Source organism: Zea mays, chromosome 1 (genome assembly GCF_902167145.1).
Source record: "Zea mays cultivar B73 chromosome 1, Zm-B73-REFERENCE-NAM-5.0, whole genome shotgun sequence".
NCBI lineage: Eukaryota > Viridiplantae > Streptophyta > Magnoliopsida > Poales > Poaceae > Zea > Zea mays.
In genome coordinates this window covers 231,539,799-231,558,098 of record NC_050096.1, presented here as the reverse complement: position 1 = coordinate 231,558,098, position 18,300 = coordinate 231,539,799, and the positions used below count along the sequence as shown (strand labels likewise).

The following is an 18,300-nucleotide window of genomic DNA, read 5'->3' as shown; positions in this document are numbered from 1 at the left end:
AAGTTACAATTTCCGATCTTAGAGATAAAAATGATATATTAAATGCTAAGATTGTTGAACTTAATTCTTGTAAACCCTCTACATCTACTACTGAGCATGTGTCTATTTGTGATAGATGTAGAGATATTAATGTTGATGCTATTCATGATCACATGATTTTAATTAAACAACAAAATGATCATATAGCTAAACTAGATGCTAAAATTGCCGAGCACAACTTAGAAAATGAGAAATTTAAATTTGCTCGTAGCATGCTTTATAATGGGAGACGCCCTGGCATTAAGGATGGCATTGGCTTCCAAAGGGGAGACAATGACAAACTTAATGCCCCTCCTAAGAACTTGTCTAACTTTGTTAAGGGCAAGGCTCCCATGCCTCAGGATAACGAGGGCTACATTTTGTACCCCGCCGGCTATCGTGAGAGCAAAATTAGGAGAATTCACTCTAGGAAGTCTCACTCTGGCCCTAATCATGCTTTTATGTATAAGGGTGAGACATCTAGCTCTAGGCAACCAACCCGTGCCAAGTTGCCTAGAAAGAAAACTCCTAATGCATCAAATGATCATGCTATTTCATTCAAAACTTTTGATGCATCATATGTGCTTACTAACCAATCCGGCAAGGTAGTTGCCAAGTTTGTTGGAGGCAAACACAAGGGCTCCAAGACTTGTGTTTGGGTACCCAAAGTTCTTGTTTCTAATGCCAAAGGACCCAAAACCGTTTGGGTACCTAAAGTCAAGAACTAAAATTGTTTTGTAGGTTTATGCATCCGGGGGCTCAAGTTGGATACTCGACAGCGGGTGCACAAACCACATGACAGGGGAGAAAAAGATGTTCTCCTCATATGAGAAAAACCAAGATCCCCAACGAGCTATCACATTCGGGGATGGAAATCAAGGTTTGGTCAAAGGATTGGGTAAAATTGCTATATCACCTGACCATACTATTTCCAATGTTTTTCTTGTTGATTCATTAGATTACAATTTGCTTTCCGTATCTCAATTATGTCAAATGGGCTACAACTGTCTATTCACTGATGTAGGTGTCACTGTCTTTAGAAGAAGTGATGATTCAATAGCATTTAAGGGAGTGTTAGAGGGTCAGCTATACTTAGTAGATTTTGATAGAGCTGAACTCGACACTTGCTTAATTGCTAAGACTAACATGGGTTGGCTCTGGCACCGCCGACTAGCCCATGTTGGAATGAAGAATCTTCATAAGCTTCTAAAGGGAGAACACATTTTAGGATTAACCAATGTTCATTTTGAGAAAGACAGGATTTGTAGCGCATGCCAGGCAGGGAAGCAAGTTGGAGCTCAACATCCACACAAGAACATCATGACGACCGACAGGCCGCTTGAGCTACTCCACATGGATCTATTCGGCCCGATTGCTTACATAAGCATCGGCGGGAGTAAGTACTGTCTAGTTATTGTGGATGATTATTCTCGCTTCACTTGGGTATTCTTTTTACAGGAAAAATCTCAAACCCAAGAGACCTTAAAGGGATTCTTGAGACGGGCTCAAAATGAGTTCGGCTTAAGGATCAAGAAAATAAGAAGCGACAACGGGACGGAGTTCAAGAACTCTCAAATTGAAGGCTTTCTTGAGGAGGAGGGCATCAAGCATGAGTTCTCCTCTCCCTACACCCCTCAACAAAATGGTGTAGTGGAGAGGAATCGAACTCTATTGGACATGGCAAGGACCATGCTTGATGAGTACAAGACTTCGGATCGGTTTTGGGCCGAGGCGGTCAACACCGCTTGCTACGCCATCAACCGGTTATATCTTCACCGAATCCTCAAGAAAACATCATATGAACTCCTAACCGGTAAAAAGCCCAATATTTCTTATTTTAGAGTCTTTGGTAGCAAATGTTTTATTCTTGTTAAAAGAGGTAGAAAATCTAAATTTGCTCCTAAGACTGTAGAAGGCTTTTTACTTGGTTATGACTCAAACACAAGGGCATATAGAGTCTTTAACAAGTCCACTGGACTAGTTGAAGTCTCTTGTGACGTTGTGTTTGATGAGACTAACGGCTCTCAAGTAGAGCAAGTTGATCTTGATGAGATAGGTGAAGAACAGGCTCCATGCATAGCGATAAGGAACATGTCCATTGGGGATGTGTGTCCTAAGGAATCCGAAGAGCCTCCACATGCACAAGATCAACCATCCTCCTCCACGCAAGCATCTCCACCAACACAAGTTGAGGATGAGACTCAAGATGTTGAACAAGAAGACCGAGAAGATGAGCCACCTCAAAATGACGGCAACGATCAAGGGGGAGATGCAAATGATGAAGAACCAAGGCCGCCACACCCAAGAGTCCACCAAGCAATACAACGAGATCACCCCGTCGACACTATCCTCGGCGACATTCATAAGGGGGTAACTACTAGATCTCGTGTTGCACATTTTTGTGAGCATTACTTGTTTGTTTCCTCTATTGAGCCACACAGGGTAGAGGAAGCACTACAAGATTCGGATTGGGTGGTGGCGATGCAAGAGGAGCTCAACAATTTCACAAGGAACGAGGTATGGCACTTAGTTCCACGTCCTAACCAAAATGTTGTAGGAACCAAATGGGTCTTCCGCAACAAGCAAGATGAGCATGGTGTGGTGACAAGGAACAAAGCTCGACTTGTGGCCAAAGGATACTCCCAAGTCGAAGGTTTGGATTTCGGTGAAACCTATGCACCCGTAGCTAGGCTTGAGTCAATTCGCATATTATTAGCCTATGCTACTTACCATGGCTTTAAGCTTTATCAAATGGACGTAAAAAGTGCCTTCCTCAATGGACCAATCAAGGAAGAGGTCTATGTTGAGCAACCTCCCGGCTTTGAAGATAGTAAGTACCCTAACCATGTCTATAAGCTCTCTAAGGCGCTTTATGGGCTCAAGCAAGCCCCAAGAGCATGGTATGAATGCCTTAGAGATTTCCTTATCACTAATGGCTTCAAAGTCGGCAAGGCCGATCCTACTCTATTCACTAAAACTCTTGACAATGATTTGTTTGTATGCCAAATTTATGTTGATGATATCATATTTGGGTCTACTAACGAATCTACTTGTGAGGAATTTAGTAGGATCATGACACAGAAATTCGAGATGTCTATGATGGGGGAGTTGAAGTATTTCTTAGGATTCCAAGTAAAGCAACTCCAAGAGGGCACCTTCATTAGCCAAACGAAGTACACTCAAGACATTCTAAACAAGTTTGGGATGAAGGATGCCAAGCCCATCAAGACTCCCATGGGAACAAATGGGCATCTCGACCTCGACACGGGAGGTAAGTCCGTGGATCAAAAGGTATACCGGTCGATGATTGGTTCATTGCTTTATTTATGTGCATCTCGACCAGACATTATGCTTTCCGTTTGCATGTGTGCAAGATTCCAAGCCGACCCTAAGGAATCACACCTTACGGCCGTAAAACGAATCTTGAGATATTTGGCTTATACTCCTAAGTTTGGGCTTTGGTACCCTCGGGGATCCACTTTTGATTTAATTGGCTATTCGGATGCCGATTGGGCGGGTTGTAAGATTAACAGGAAGAGCACATCGGGGACTTGCCAGTTCTTGGGAAGATCCTTGGTGTCATGGGCTTCAAAGAAGCAAAATTCGGTCGCTCTTTCTACCGCCGAAGCCGAGTATATTGCCGCAGGCCATTGTTGCGCGCAATTGCTTTGGATGAGGCAAACCCTGCGGGACTATGGTTACAAACTAACCAAAGTTCCTCTTCTATGTGATAATGAGAGTGCAATCAAGATGGCCGACAATCCCGTCGAGCATAGTCGCACTAAACACATAGCCATTCGGTATCATTTTCTTAGGGATCACCAACAAAAGGGGGATATCGAGATTTCTTACATTAACACTAAAGATCAATTAGCCGATATCTTTACCAAGCCTCTTGATGAACAAACTTTTACCAAACTTAGGCATGAGCTCAATATTCTTGATTCCCGCAACTTCTTTTGTTAGATTGCACACATAGCTCATTTATATACTTTTGATCATACCTCTTTTATATGCTATGACTAATGTGTTTTCAAGTCTATTTCAAACCAAGTCATAGGTATATTGAAAGGGAATTGGAGTCTTCGGCAAAGACAAAGGCTTCCACTCCGTAACTCATCCTTCGCCGTCGCTCCAAGCCACTCTTCATCTTTGGGGGAGAAAGCAAAAGACTTCGTCTTTGGTATAATCTTAACTCATTTATTTATGACCAAAGGGGAAGATAGCACTTCGAGGGCTCTAATAATTCCGTTTTTGGCGATTCATGCCAAAGGGGGAGAGCGTATGAGCCCAAAGCAAAAGGACCGCACCACCACCAATTTCAAAAACTTAGTGTTTTCCAAGAGTATTTATCAATTGATATCCTATTGTGTTCAAAAGGGGGAGAAAGTAGTATTTAAAAAATTATATATCAAAACCCTCTTGAACACTAAGAGGAGGATCTCCTTTAGGGGGAGTTTTGTTTAGTCAAAGGAAAAGCATTTGAAACAGGGGGAGAAAATTTCAAATCTTGAAAATGCTTTGCAAAATCCTATTCATTTACCCTTGACCATTTGCAAAAGAACTTTGAAAAAGATTTACAAAAGAGTTTGCAAAAACAAAACATGTGGTGCAAGCGTGGTCCAAAATGTTAAATAAGAAAGAAACAATCCATGCATATCTTGTAAGTAGTTATATTGGCTCATTTCCAAGCAACCTTTACACTTACATTATGCAAACAAGTTCAATTATGCACTTCTATATTTGCTTTGGTTTGTGTTGGCATCAATCACCAAAAAGGGGGAGATTGAAAGGGAATTAGGCTTACACCTAGTTCCTAAATAATTTTGGTGGTTGAATTGCCCAACACAAATAATTGGACTAACTAATTTGTTCTAGTGTATAATTTATACAGGTGCTAAAGGTTCACACTTAGGCAATAAAAAGACCAAGCGTTGGGTTCAACAAAAGAGCAAAGGGGCAACCGAAGGCACCTCTGGTCTGGCACACCGGACTGTCCGGTGTGCCACCGGACAGTGTCCGGTGCACCACCGGACATGTCCGGTGCACCAGAGGACTCAGGTTTCAAACTCGTCACCTTCGGGAATTTCCAGAGGCCACTCCGCTATAATTCACCGGACTGTCCGGTGTGCACCGGACTGTCCGGTGCTCCAAGGAAGGGCGGCCTCAGGAACTCGCCAGCTTCGGGTTTTCACTCCAGCCGCTCCGCTATAATTCACCGGACTGTCCGGTGTGCACCGGACTGTCCGGTGCATCTGCAGAGCAACGACTACTTCAGGCGCCAACGGCTACCTGCAGCGCATTAATTGCGCGCCAGCGCACGCAGAGGTCAGGCACGCCCATGCTGGCGCACCGGACACTCTACAGTACATGTCCGGTGCGCCACCGGACATCAAGGCGGGCCCAGAAGACAGAACTCCAACGGTCAAATTCCAACGGCACTGGTGACGTGGCGGAGGCACCGGACTGTCCGGTGTGCACCGGACTGTCCGGTGCGCCATCGAACAGACAGCCCAGCCAACGGTCAAGTTTGGTGGTTGGGGCTATAAATACCCCAACCACCCCACCATTCATTGCATCCAAGTTCTCTACTTCCCAACTACTACAAGAGCTCTAGCATTCAATTCTAGACACACCAAAGAGATCAAATCCTCTCCATATTCCACACAACACCCTAGTGACTAGAGAGAGAGATTTGCTTGTGTTCTTTCGAGCTCTTGCGCTTGGATTGCTTCCTTCTTTCTTGATTCTTTCTTGTGATCAAACACTCACTTGTAATTAAGGCAAGAGGCACCAATTGTGTGGTGGCCCTTGCGGGAAGTTTGATTCCCAAGTAATTTGAGAAGAGAAGCTCACTCGGTCCGAGGGACCGATTGAGAGAGGGAAGGGTTGAAAGAGACCCGGCCTTTGTGGCCTCCTCAACGGGGAGTAGGTTTGTAAGAACCGAACCTCGGTAAAACAAATACGCGTGTCACACTCTTCATTTGCTTGCGATTTGTTTTTGCTCCCTCTCTCGCGGACTCGTTTATATTTCTAACACTAACTCGGCTTGTAGTTGTGATTATTTTTGAGAATTTCAGTTTCGCCCTATTCACCCCCCCTCTAGGCGACTTTCACATATTTTTCTCATACGCAAAATTGTAATGGCCTTATCAAACTTTGTATAAACGTTATTGTCCTCCATATTTTCCTCATTATCCACCTTTTCATAGCTCACTTACATTGATGTTGAGCCTATGAAACATTTTGGGTACACTCCATCTTCATGCATCTAGAATTCTTCATATTTATACTTGAGTAATCTAGCCCACAAATCGATCCTACACTGCTAGCTCGACCTACAATGCCCCCAAGCCCTAGGTCGCATCCTAGGCCTAGACTGAGAAAGCCAGATCTCACATGGGCTCAAAGTGGTCCGACGCCTCCACGTTAATCTCCATTATCAGATCATATCCAATGGCCAAAAACATTCACGTCCGTGTATAAAAAATGAAAAAACCATCATTCACTTGAAACCCTATTTCATTTCATCCTCTCTCTCTCTTTCTCTCGGGTGACTCTCTATTCTCTCTTCTCATGAACTACTTTCTTGCTCTGTTCTGTCTCCAACTCTGGTGGGATAGAAATACATGGCAGCGACAATGTCCGCATGGGCCCGTGCTAGTCCGCACACACATCCAAGGGTGAGCGCACCACCATCGAGCGACCTCCCAGTGGTGCCCTAAGGCCACCCACAACCTTTGCACACATGTCTGGCTACCATGCGGCCCTGTCTTCATCATGGTTGATGTTTAGGATGATGAGACAAGGCTAGGTAGGCTCTTCCTTTCACTCTTTTGGCCCAGATGCGAAGATAACTAGGGTTAAAGATTCGGGATATGGGGACTCTAACTTAGGGTTAGGGATTAAGCCTCATGAGTTGAACCCTTCATCTCCTACTTTTTTGTCAATCCAAAACTCATCTAGATCGAAGCTAGTTATATAGATTTGGCTCGTCTAGATCCTAAAACCCAAAGTATTGGGTTTTAGGATTAAGGTTTAGTCGCCAACATTGGTTCTTATGTGACTATTGATTTTATAGAATCTTGCTCTTAACCTAACCATTAAAACACATAGATTGAGATCTATTATCTTCTATTGTAGAGATAGTGAAAGTCGACATGCTAAAGTCTAGTGCCCATAACATTCCACCCCTCCTCCAAAATAGCTCATTCGCGTGCAATAGTCAAGAAGACTTGACTCATACTAAACTAGCACTTGATGACTTAATACTAAGTCTTTTCCATCTCGACTTAGCAGTTTATTCTCCTAAAAAATCGAACCACAACAGCATCGACGACCACATCGACCGATCATGGACGCGGCTGCGGTGGCACAGAGGTCTCCCTGCGCCTGGCGAAGGTAGGTGGCACCCCCTGGTGTTGTAGCTCAGGAGACCACGTTGCGGCGGTGGCCAAGGTGGCTACGATGGCCACAGCTATGACGATGGAGCGGATTGTTGCCTGTGGTGTAGAGGACTGGGGGCCACGACGCGGAGGATTGGTAGCTATGGGGTGGAGTGTTGTCCCGTGTGTTCTTGTGTTCACCCTCTAGTAGGAGCTTGGCCTCACGGAGGGTGACAATCTTGGATGCCCCAATCTTCGCCACCAATTAGGGTGAGCAGAACCGTGATAATGCCTCTACGGGTTGAGCCACCATTGTGGCTGATTGTTGCATATCGAACAAGCAGATCCGCGCGTGGTCGTAGACGGGCGACACCTGGACCTCCACGGGCATGAAGGCGGGGTACAGCGATGATACGACCACCTCAACATCGAATGCCGCCTCCACCTCCTCCATGGGCGTGTTGGGTTGCAGCGCATCAACCTGGTCATCGTTGTTCAAGTCGAACTCACCCTCAAGACATAATCACACTTCTTGTGTGTCAAGTCGGCCGCTAATGCCAGCTAACTACAAGTTGATGCTGGCGAATTGCATTATGAGCAAATGTTTACACATGGGTCTAATGTCCATGACACCATGATTAACAAATGTTTATTGTAGTATATATATATATATATATATATATATATATATATATATATATATATATATATATATATTAGGTGTATTAGGAGCCCTGAGCTTCAAATAGTTAGAGGAAACATAGGCCGACCACCCCTGCGACCTGGTCAAGCCCAGTGCGTCCACCCCACTCCCCAAGTCAGGTTGTGGGGTGCGTCACCCACCACACATTCGTACGCGCAAAAAAAGAATACATGCATGAATTAAACACGTCTCTGCATGCGCCTAAATTTAGTAAATAGATGTGTGACATTTTCTATTTTTAAATGTTTTATTTCCTCTATAAATATAAGATCATTGCAACAGTCATGCAGCTAATCTCATTAGAATCAGTTTATAATATATACTGATACTAAATATGTTATACGGTGTAGATATTTATGCAATTCGGTACACTAACCATGTCAGTTTTAGTTTTTCTATGCGAAGGAAACTCGTGACAACCACTGATGTCGACAGCAACTCTCCAACGGGAATGCAGCCGAAATCTGCAATTACCACAACCACCCCCGCGCTTCGCAGCGGATGAAGCCATGATTTATTGGCATGCGAAATCAAATAAAGATCTCCTCCTAAATTATTTCAGCGTGAAGTTAGTACTGCTGCATGTGTTAATTGAAGTTAGCCAAGAAGGAAAAAGACTGATTTGTAGCATGTAAACATGGGCCGAAAACGATTTGAAGCACTGTGGGCAAACAGCAAGTAGTACATCGAGGAGAGTACTATTGATGAACAGTAAGATACTCTCCATGATTAGAGCTTTGTATAAATAAATAGATAGATGGTTTACGAAATACTGATTTTCCAGAGAAGTATAAATAAATAATATGATTGATATAATATAATCCACTAATTGTTTTTTTTTTTTTGAAAGGAAGGGGCAAAAGACTTGCCACTCCGAAATATATTAGATTAGAGAGCAAAGAAATGGAAGATACAAAACCAGAGAACCGGAGGGGAGAGGGTAAAAAAGAAAAAATAAAAGGAGAAGAACAAAAACCCACTAGACCAGATCAACAAGACCTCAGCTACTAGCAATATCTGATGACTGCAAGGGCCACTTGATTAACGCTTCTATGCTGACTTTGGAAAATTCTGTTATTTCGTTCCAGCCATAAATTCCACCAAAAATGAATTAGCAGGCCGTCAAAGCGTCTTCTTGATTGTCTGTTGCAAAGGCTACGCAGACCCGTCCACCAATCATACAAAGATGTGTCGCTGAGAATCCACTAATTGTACATTCTAAAAATTGGTTACATCCTTCTGGAGTGAGGATGTGATGGCACATAACGCCAGGAACTTAAAGAAACGATTAAATACAACAATTTTACCGCTGATTGGAACTGAAATAAAAATGTCTTTCAATTTCTTCCAGCCTTGTAACCAAGTTGGTATGTTGTGCTATCCCAATCACAAATTTCGATAAGCTCCAGTTAGTGCCTTAGTGGTCCGTAGGCAGCCAGTTCAATCTGAACAATGTGCCATTCCAAATGAAGTTACTTATTGTTCTTGAGCAATCTTAAGACATCGCCGACAAGGTGCAGCGAGCCGGTAACTAAGACCTGGCTCAGTGTGGAAATGCAAATGTATCAGTAAGTAGGAAAACAGTTGCCAGAGAAATGTAAAATGCAAAAAAAAAACCTTTATACCATGGAATAGTAGCATGGAAGGAACATAAAACCAAAAACAAATGTAACAAAGATGTTGGATATTCAAAGTAATAGAAAACACAACAAAAGGAAAGCAAGAAAACATAAACATGTGCAGAGTCGCACACCAGCAATCAGATTAAATGATACATGACAATATTAGGGCTTGTTCGTTTTGATGCTAAACCATGTGGATTGGATGAGATTGAGTCGTTTTAAATCCATAACATGTCAAAATACATCTCAATCCCACTCAATACACTTCGATCCACATGGAATTAAAATAACCGAACAAGGCCTTAATGAAGTACATGAATCAGTGATGATTACTACAGATGATGTGATACGCTGGCACTCAATTCTGCAAGTCCATGAGGTTGAGAGCTAAACCTAGTATTGAGCGAATCATGAATTTAACACTAGATGCAAAAGATAAGATGTCTAAGTGCTATGGAACATTTGGAAGAACATTAGAGAATGAAGCATATGCTTTCACCTGAAACTGAATCGATTGATTTTGTTGAGCAGTTTCCCTTAGCCATTTAATTGCCAATGGAAGAGATTCAAAAACCGAGGTAGCTCCGCTAGAGTTTACATCATTTAGACCTGCAGCATCCCATAAAAGTTCCATATATCATGCTCAACTCAATGTTTCAATAAGAAAACACATGCTGACAACTAAACACAATTTCAAAATGAAGTTTGAACAACCTTTATTGTGATGAGGCAGGTTTCCCCACACCTTTTGAAGCGACAACTGCCATGACAAATCAATTTGTTCACGCTCTGAAGGTGGGGATGCAAGGGATCCAAGCTTGTTGTACTGTGATTGGTTTGGCACAAATAAGGCATGCTCAAAGTGGAGACCTGAGAAAAATGGTTACTAATATTATAAGACCAACAGGAGCATTCATGCAACTCATGATATAAGTAAATTGGTCTTGAAGAGCAAGCAAATGCAGAGTATGGCAGCTAGTTCATGCACTACTTAACCAGCTGGTTAACTAGCCACTCGTTGGAAAACCAGCCACCCATTGGAACAAAGGACATTTTCTACGTGATATCCATATCAGCATTGGTTATAGGGGAATCTTGTATTTTCTCCAGAGTCCAGACATCATTACACGTGAGTAACTACAGAAGGAAATCATTATATGGCTCAAGATCTTCAAACAGACATAAAGAATTTGATTGATGTACCATTTTGAGCACATGTATCTAGAAGACGTGGGAGCAATCTCTGAGGATCTCTTACAGTCATGCAATTGAAAAGGAGAAACTGCAAACATCAAAAAATCCAAAAGACAATATATAGTAAATGAAGAAAAATGGTATGTGCAAGTGCAAAAGAGAGAGAAATGTGATTTGACACGAAAATTTGCCACTGTAATGCATACCTTCCTGGAATCCCTATCAGTGTGAGGCTGCTCCGAAGGACCTGGCTGTATTCCATCACTATTTGTAGCGTGGGCAAACCATCTTGCACACATTTCCATGCTTTCTGAGCTATGTGCCCCATCCAAATAGAAAACCAATGAAGAATCACGATCATTTTCTGAGTTCACTTGTGAATTTGGAATAATCTGTCCTCGACCTTGCAGACAAGCACTCGACAGCCCTTTGATGAACTGATCTGGCAAGGTACCCTGCATTAAGTGGTACAATGACAACTGTCACTAGTATGTCTTGCAGGGAAATGAATGCATACATATTTGGAGTACTTACAGAATGTTTGACATGTAATCTGTTCAAATGGCCTTGCCTCTCAAGCCAGGTATTAGCCAATGCAATTGCAAGACCTGCATTCATGTATTGGTGCTCACCATGGAGTCCAAGAGGTTGATCCTCTAATTTCTGTGGGTCCAAAGGGTGGACAACTTGAAGAGAAACCTTTAGAAAATTAAAGTTGATTATGTCAAAAGCTGATTGTAATTGTAATCATGTTAATGAACAAATTAAGAAGGGTAGCGTTATGGACTAGGTGTTGGCCTGGAGCTAGGGGTTCGGCAGTTAGGCCAAGCAACAGCTGCACATCAACAAAACAAATTAGCTGTGTGGTCTGCCAAGGAAACATGTGAAGGTTATATTAGTATTGATCAGTTTGTTAGTTAAGATCAGTTAGTCGTATCTGTTAGCTATGTTTGTCAGGAGCCGGCCTATATAAGAAAGGCATATATCAACATCTAGGGATAGATGGGATAGTAAGAAAAATCATCCCGAACCACTGATGAAGGTTTTCCTTGCTGAACAACCTTGCTTGCTGCACCCATGCCTCCTTCAATGGTGGCATCAGTGTCGTCTTCGCCACCAGTATCGTCACTGCCTTTGTCTGCCATAGGCTGTGGCATTGACTGCATTTGCAATGGCATGGAGCCATGGACCACTTCTCCAACCGCATCTTTGTATTGCTACTATTTGTGTCGCAGTTCTTTCAACTAATTCATCAGTCTTTCCCTCCTAGTGGAGGCTCAGGGATAGCAGGAAGAACCAGCTAGTTGCCTTCCCTCTAGAGGCTCTGGCTGCTTCTTAGGGTTCTTTCTTATCCTTAGAGCTTGCCATATTACCTTCCTTTTATAGGATGGCTCCTAAGTCCTAACAAGCATAGCTAACAGCTTCAACTAAAGGATCTTATCTAACAAACGAATCCATACTAATCTAACCTTCACAATGTTGCCAGCCACATAGCTAGTTTGTTGCACTGATGAATGAGCAGCTATTTCTTGTCCTTGAACTGCCGAAACCATAGCTCCAGGCCAAGACATGGTGACAACTAAAAATGATAGCAACATCAAATGTAACATACACCCAATTCAGTAGCTCGCTTCATCAGTACAGACATTGCCTCTTCTGGCTGTGGAACTGTATACGCTGGAACTCCTTTCTGCATTGAGAAAAAAGGCCATATATGAAACAAGGAAAAAAAATCAGTTTTAGCTATAGTAGGTCAGCTGATGAATATCTCAGCAAAGCTAGCAAAAAACCTTCAGTATCCCAGCCTTCTCTCTAGTAATTTCTCCAAGTGTGTTTCCTGCTCATTGGGAAGAACAAACATTGGCTGTGTAAAACGATACTAAGGATGCTATTTCATCTTTCAGTTTCATAACTAACCAAGAATTTCCATATGATCATACCCAAGGGATGTTATTCCACAAACTACAGGTGCTCTGACCTGCAAGTGTTTACAAATCAGCTATGCTCCTCAGCATTTGTTCAAGTCAAGCTATTGTTAATGACTTTTACAAGCACCAAGTGTGAACTTCAAACAGATTATGCACGGCGCAATTGAACCAAGATGGCTATATGAGCCAACTACAGCACCACTCATCTATTATAGCTTGCACAGAGATCTCAATCCAAACTTTTTGAATACAAAATATAGTTGTAAGGTTCAACATTTCAATCAGAAAGTCAAGATCAATGATTTCAAGTCGTCCGACTAATCGCGATTAGTCGGGCTGGTCGGAAATTAGGACACGATTTGCTGGACGACTCGACTAGAAGACCTAGTCGTCCGACTAATCGCCGACTAGGGCGACTAGTCGTTCGAGTTATGTGTCCTGGTCGTCCCGGCTAGGGTTTAGTTATTGGGCCTTTTTTAGCCCATCTACAGTCTAATTTAGAGTACCCTCTCCTCTCCTGTTCTAACCTAGCTGCCAACAGTCTCCAACCTGCATGTCTCCTCTCCTCTCCTCTCTTGGCACCGCCCCTGCAGTCCTGAACTCCTGATTGTCGGCGGCTACACCGGCGGCTAACTGGCTACAACGGCGGCTACAACACCCTGCGTTCCCTGCCCCTTTTCCTGCAGTCCTGCTCGCCTGCTGCACTGCTGCAGTCTCCAACCGGCGGTGGCTGCGAACCAGTGACCAGATGAGCACGTCATCTGAAGGTCCCTCCTGCTCCCCCACTTCTCCCCCCTAAACCCTAAATAACCCTAAACAATGAAGCAATATGTTACTTTGTTTATCCTAGTTGTTTGTTCTAATTTATATAATGTATACATGTATATTTATATATATACCTATATAAGTATAACTACTAGTCTAGGACGACCAGGGAACGACTAGGACCGACTAGGGGTCGACTAGTCGCCCTAGTCGTTGCCTAATCGCGATTAGTCGCCTGGTCGGTCCCAGGGTTCGACTAGGCGACTTGAAATCATTGGTCGAGATGGTATATCAACATAAGTCTTGCTAGTCAACAAGCTTCCTTTTTGTTTGGTGACTATATAGCATGAATCATGAACACTTTCTACTATTGTGTATTGTTATTTGAATAGAAAGTGATAATAAGCATGCCACGCACCACATTTGTTGCATCATACTTCCCTCCCAAACCAACCTCGAGCACTACGACATCCACCTGCTTAAACATGACAAAACAAGAAAATTGTTTTGAACATGCTGCTAGGAAAGCATAAAAAATTGAGCAACGTATGACAGCTTTATCTACCTTAAACAGTAATGCTTCTTAAATAAACTTATTAGATAATTAAGGATTTTATAATGCAAATTATTAATAGTGTCATATCTGTCAAGAACATTACCAACAGACAGTTCTGAATGGAGATGATGACAGGTATTATGGAGGAAACAACCTTTTATATTCCACTACTGTACACAGATACACAAGATATGCTTTTCTACCAATTTATTTTCATATAAAATGAGGCAATATCTACAAATTCCTCATACTGGGAAAAGGCTTCAAAATCCATTTAAAAAGAAGCTGGGATATCCTTCCTACACCCACTAAATGGTTAAAAAGACCTGCTCATCTGAAAAGATCTTGAATGCTAGCAGTGCAAGGAACCTAAAGTAGGCCGGCATCGGTACACCATCACCAGTCTTGTCCTGGAAGGTACAAAAAATATTTCAACAGCATCAGTGATTGTTTCCTAGGAGCCCAAAAACTCAGAGTAAAATCTCACAGATCCACTGTTGTTTATTTTATACTTCATTAACCATATAAAAAATCAGATGGATAGTTACCTTCAGTGTCTTCCAGCACCACCAGAAATACCTAATAAACTTTTCTTCTGAAATGTCCAGCCTATAGACTCATTAGAACATAGGATATTCAATAAGTGTCAAGGCACATAATGATAGAAAGAATTAAATACATTCAAGCAAGTCAACTATAAATGCATTCAGGTACAATGAGAACAAGCTAAACATACCAAACTGATAATAAACAAAATAAAGGTTGAAAGGCAGTAACAAAGAAAAGTACCCATCAAGCCGAAATCGCTCGCGGACATCCATCAAATGTGGTGAAGTGAAGAGCCCAGTGTGGAAACCACATGATCGAAGGATTGACTCAGCAAATGTGCATGTTGAACCCTAAAGGATAGAAAAGATAAAGAGATCTCATGATGCATCCATTTAAACGTTTTCCTTTGCAAGACAGGCATAGAGTTTCCACAGTATATTGAGCGCTAGAACAATCTCAAAAGAGCTTCCATTCATTTACATTGGTCTGGCAAACAAAGTTTGCAGTCCAGTCCATTTATCAGGAAAGAGAAACTCCACAGGTATGGAGGTTTCCAATTCTACAATAAAGATTTTGCTGGTTGCAATTATGATTTCAGATACCCCCTGTATCCCAGAAATTAAAGACGCATGATTCCTCCTGTATGTCTCTTTTCTTTTTAATGACAAGACAGTAAAATGCTGGCTCCACTGTTCTATAGGGAAACACAGGACAAACAGAAACAAATGTTCTGGATCCTCTTCTTAATACAAACATACACAGCTCTCCCGCGTGTTCCATAAAAAAATTGAATCCAGCACTGGTCACTGTCACACTGAGATATTGTTATAACTCCATAACAACTACCGTCATGAATGGTGATTGTGCAAGATCACCAGTAAGTGTGTTACTGAAAACCGCATATATAGCTAACTCCATCGGAAGCAGTTCAGAACTGTATAAGAAAGCTAACCCCACGGTGCAACAACACAAGCAGCGGTTACCTTCCCTTTGGTCCCAGCAACGTGAACCACTTTCAACTGCGCGATGGATTCCTCCAGTTCCAGTATCTGACAACGCAACCTCACCTCAATCAGAAACAACAGCAGCAGAAGGCACCGAGACACGAACCAAACGGAAACACCCCGGCGACACCCACCTGGACGTACTTGGACATGAGCTCCCACTGGTTGCCGCGGTTGCCGGTGTCCGCGCGCACCTTCTGCGTTATCAGCGACGCGAGGCACCCGAGCACCTCCTCGTATTCCGCCGACCCCGTCGCCAGACCTGCGCTCCACACGCACCATCGATTCACAAGCCAGAAAGGCAACGGAGACTTAACAGTACGGGCTCAGCTGGCTCGTCATCGCTCACCTGCGTATGCGACACCAGCCATGGCACGGGGGAGGAGAAGGGACGGGTGAACCGACCCGGGGAGCGGGTGGCTTTGGTTGGGACCCAGCGGGCGGGGAAGGGCGGAGCGGAATGAGAGGAGGTGGCGGAGGTGTACGAGGCGCGGCGTGGGCATGGCGACAGAAGCGGGTACTAGCGTGGCAGTGGCGGAGGCGGTCGGGGAGAGTGGTGCGTGTCGGGGAGGCGCGCCGCCGCCCGCGCGCATCTCTCCGATGTTCGATGAGTGGCGCGGAGCAGATCAGCCAAGTTTTATGGCGAAAAAGTCGTGCCTGGGCTTTGGCTGGCCCATTGGGCCATTTATGCGATCATCGTTAGAAGGAAAAATCATACTAGAGGTAGCACTTCAATAGAAATGCAAACGCTCTATAAAATCTTAGAAGTGCAAACAAAATCACTCAAAATTAAGAATCCTGCCGACCAATTGAAGAAGAAAAATAAACTGCATGTATGTCTAAGATTGCATATAGGCTAAGTGACACATTCCAGAGCAAGGAAACATATTTATGGAAAACAATTTGAAAAATGTTAGCTATGCTCTAATATGTTTAGCAAAATATGAGAGTTATCACGCTTGAAAGATATGAGAAATTGCTCTCGGTAAAGCTTTTTCAAATGTATCGAACGTGTCCACTGGTGCACTAGACATGTGCACTGGACATGAAGCAAGCTCACACATATTGTATAGTTTTTTAGGCTAGCATAGATAAAGTCTAGTGTGCACCAAATTTCCCTTACCTGATCGTCGGATGGTGTACTAGGTAGGGCACTTAGAGAACATGTAAACTAGCACATCCACTTCAATTCCATTGGATGTATCCTGTATTGCATTGACACCACACTGGATAGAGAACTTGGAGAGCATGTAATCAGGTTCATCAACTGTAACACACGCACTAACGACTAGTTTACAGTTGCTGGAATTATAATTGCCAGAAGCACACAAGAATGTCAAGTACATGCATTAGCGGTGCACCGGACATGTCTCGTGCCTCCAATTTTAGCCCCATTAAAAAGGTAATTGATAGATTATTTTGGGGTTCTATAAATGAACTTTGTGGTCTGCCATGACTGACACCTCATGACCCCATTCACTTGTGCATACTTCTTGAGAGCTAAGAAACACACTTTACTTATTTGCATCATTTGGATCATCATTTGGATGAGATTTGAGAACTTATAGTCTAGTGCATTTTGTTCTTGAAACTTATGGTACTAGTTGAGCAACTTATGGTAGTTAGAAGTGATTATCACCACCTATATGGTTTGAAGTTTGCAGGAACATTGAACGACTACCGGTGACTGTTGTCGACTCTGATCATTGATTGTTAGAGGCTCTTATGGTCAATCCTTATAGAAGATTCACAAAGAACAACTCTAATGGACTCGTGGCATATTGGGGTATCAATCTAGTGTGACTCTTATGACGCTCTAATTGTGGGCTTGGTATGGGATACTAATTAGTGTGTCAACAACCTAGCTTGCCCTTGCCACACGACGACGTAGGTTGCAGGCAAGCAATCAAACCATGGGGATAAATAATTGTGTTTATTCACTTGCCTAATTCGGTTTGATCGCCATCACACTTGCATTTACATTGATATTATTGTCTTTGTGTGATTCTTGCTTAGTGACTATGGAGAACTCGTATTCGTAACTAGTTATATTTATTTCTCTAGTATATTATGTTATTTAAATGAATTTTTATAGGTTATTCTCCTCATTTAGCCATCTAGATCCTACCACGGGGACGACTTGCAGTCGATCGACTGTGGAGCGGCTCCCGTGCATAGGTTGGAGAGTGCTATGGGCAGGTAGCTCTTATGTGAAGCCAGAGTGCATGGTGGCGATGAGTTCATGAAGAGTGGGGTTGGCGAGCGGCATTCGCGTGGACCAGGGAGCTCGGCTCCTGCCATTTTGGGAGGCAGAAATATAGCAAAAACATATTAAGTAATACTCCCTCCGTTTCTTTTTATTTGTCGCTGGATAGTGCAATTTTACACTATCCAGCGACATATAAAAAGAAACGGAGGGAGTAGTATTTATACATGTACACATAATACAATGACAACTAAATATTGTATCTGTTGTATAATCTTCATTTGGAAAGCATTATTATTTTGGTGTTCTTTAAAATAAAATTTTCAATGATATTTTTATATTAAATATTCTCCGGTATTTTACTATCAAT

At 42.8% G+C, this 18,300-nt stretch overlaps 1 protein-coding gene across 3 annotated transcripts; it reads right to left on the bottom strand.

Moving 5' to 3' along the window:
- Positions 1-8,895: 8,895 nt before the first annotated feature.
- On the bottom strand, positions 8,896-16,383 carry LOC100285702 (folylpolyglutamate synthase). 3 transcript variants are annotated; one of them, XM_008682196.3, is made up of 16 exons: positions 16,074-16,383; positions 15,859-15,986; positions 15,704-15,769; positions 14,961-15,070; positions 14,720-14,780; positions 14,498-14,581; positions 14,034-14,090; positions 12,840-12,900; positions 12,713-12,759; positions 12,535-12,612; positions 11,457-11,621; positions 11,129-11,377; positions 10,932-11,010; positions 10,443-10,598; positions 10,228-10,337; positions 8,896-9,644 (listed from the first exon to the last, which is right to left on the bottom strand). In XM_008682196.3, the coding sequence occupies exons 1-16, from the start codon at positions 16,315-16,317 to the stop codon at positions 9,579-9,581; spliced, it is 1,761 nt and encodes a 586-aa protein (XP_008680418.1). In that variant the 5' UTR covers positions 16,318-16,383; the 3' UTR covers positions 8,896-9,578. The 3 variants fall into 3 exon arrangements, 2 of the variants coding, with proteins under 2 accessions (XP_008680418.1, NP_001152065.2); XR_004849235.1 differs by having other exon boundaries at positions 8,900-9,644; positions 10,443-10,865; NM_001158593.2 differs by having other exon boundaries at positions 8,925-9,644; positions 14,034-14,093; positions 16,074-16,333.
- Between the last annotated feature and the right edge of the window lie 1,917 nt (positions 16,384-18,300).

Coding starts and splice junctions, on each gene's coding strand:
- LOC100285702 (NM_001158593.2), bottom strand. CDS start 16,317: ATGCGCGCGGGCGGCGGCGCGCCTCCCCGACACGCACCACTCTCCCCG. Junction 15,987..16,073: donor GGCTGGTGTCGCATACGCAG/GTGAGCGATGAC, acceptor TGTGGAGCGCAG/GTCTGGCGACGGGGTCGGCG. Junction 9,645..10,227: donor ATCAATCGATTCAGTTTCAG/GTGAAAGCATAT, acceptor ACACTGAGCCAG/GTCTTAGTTACCGGCTCGCT.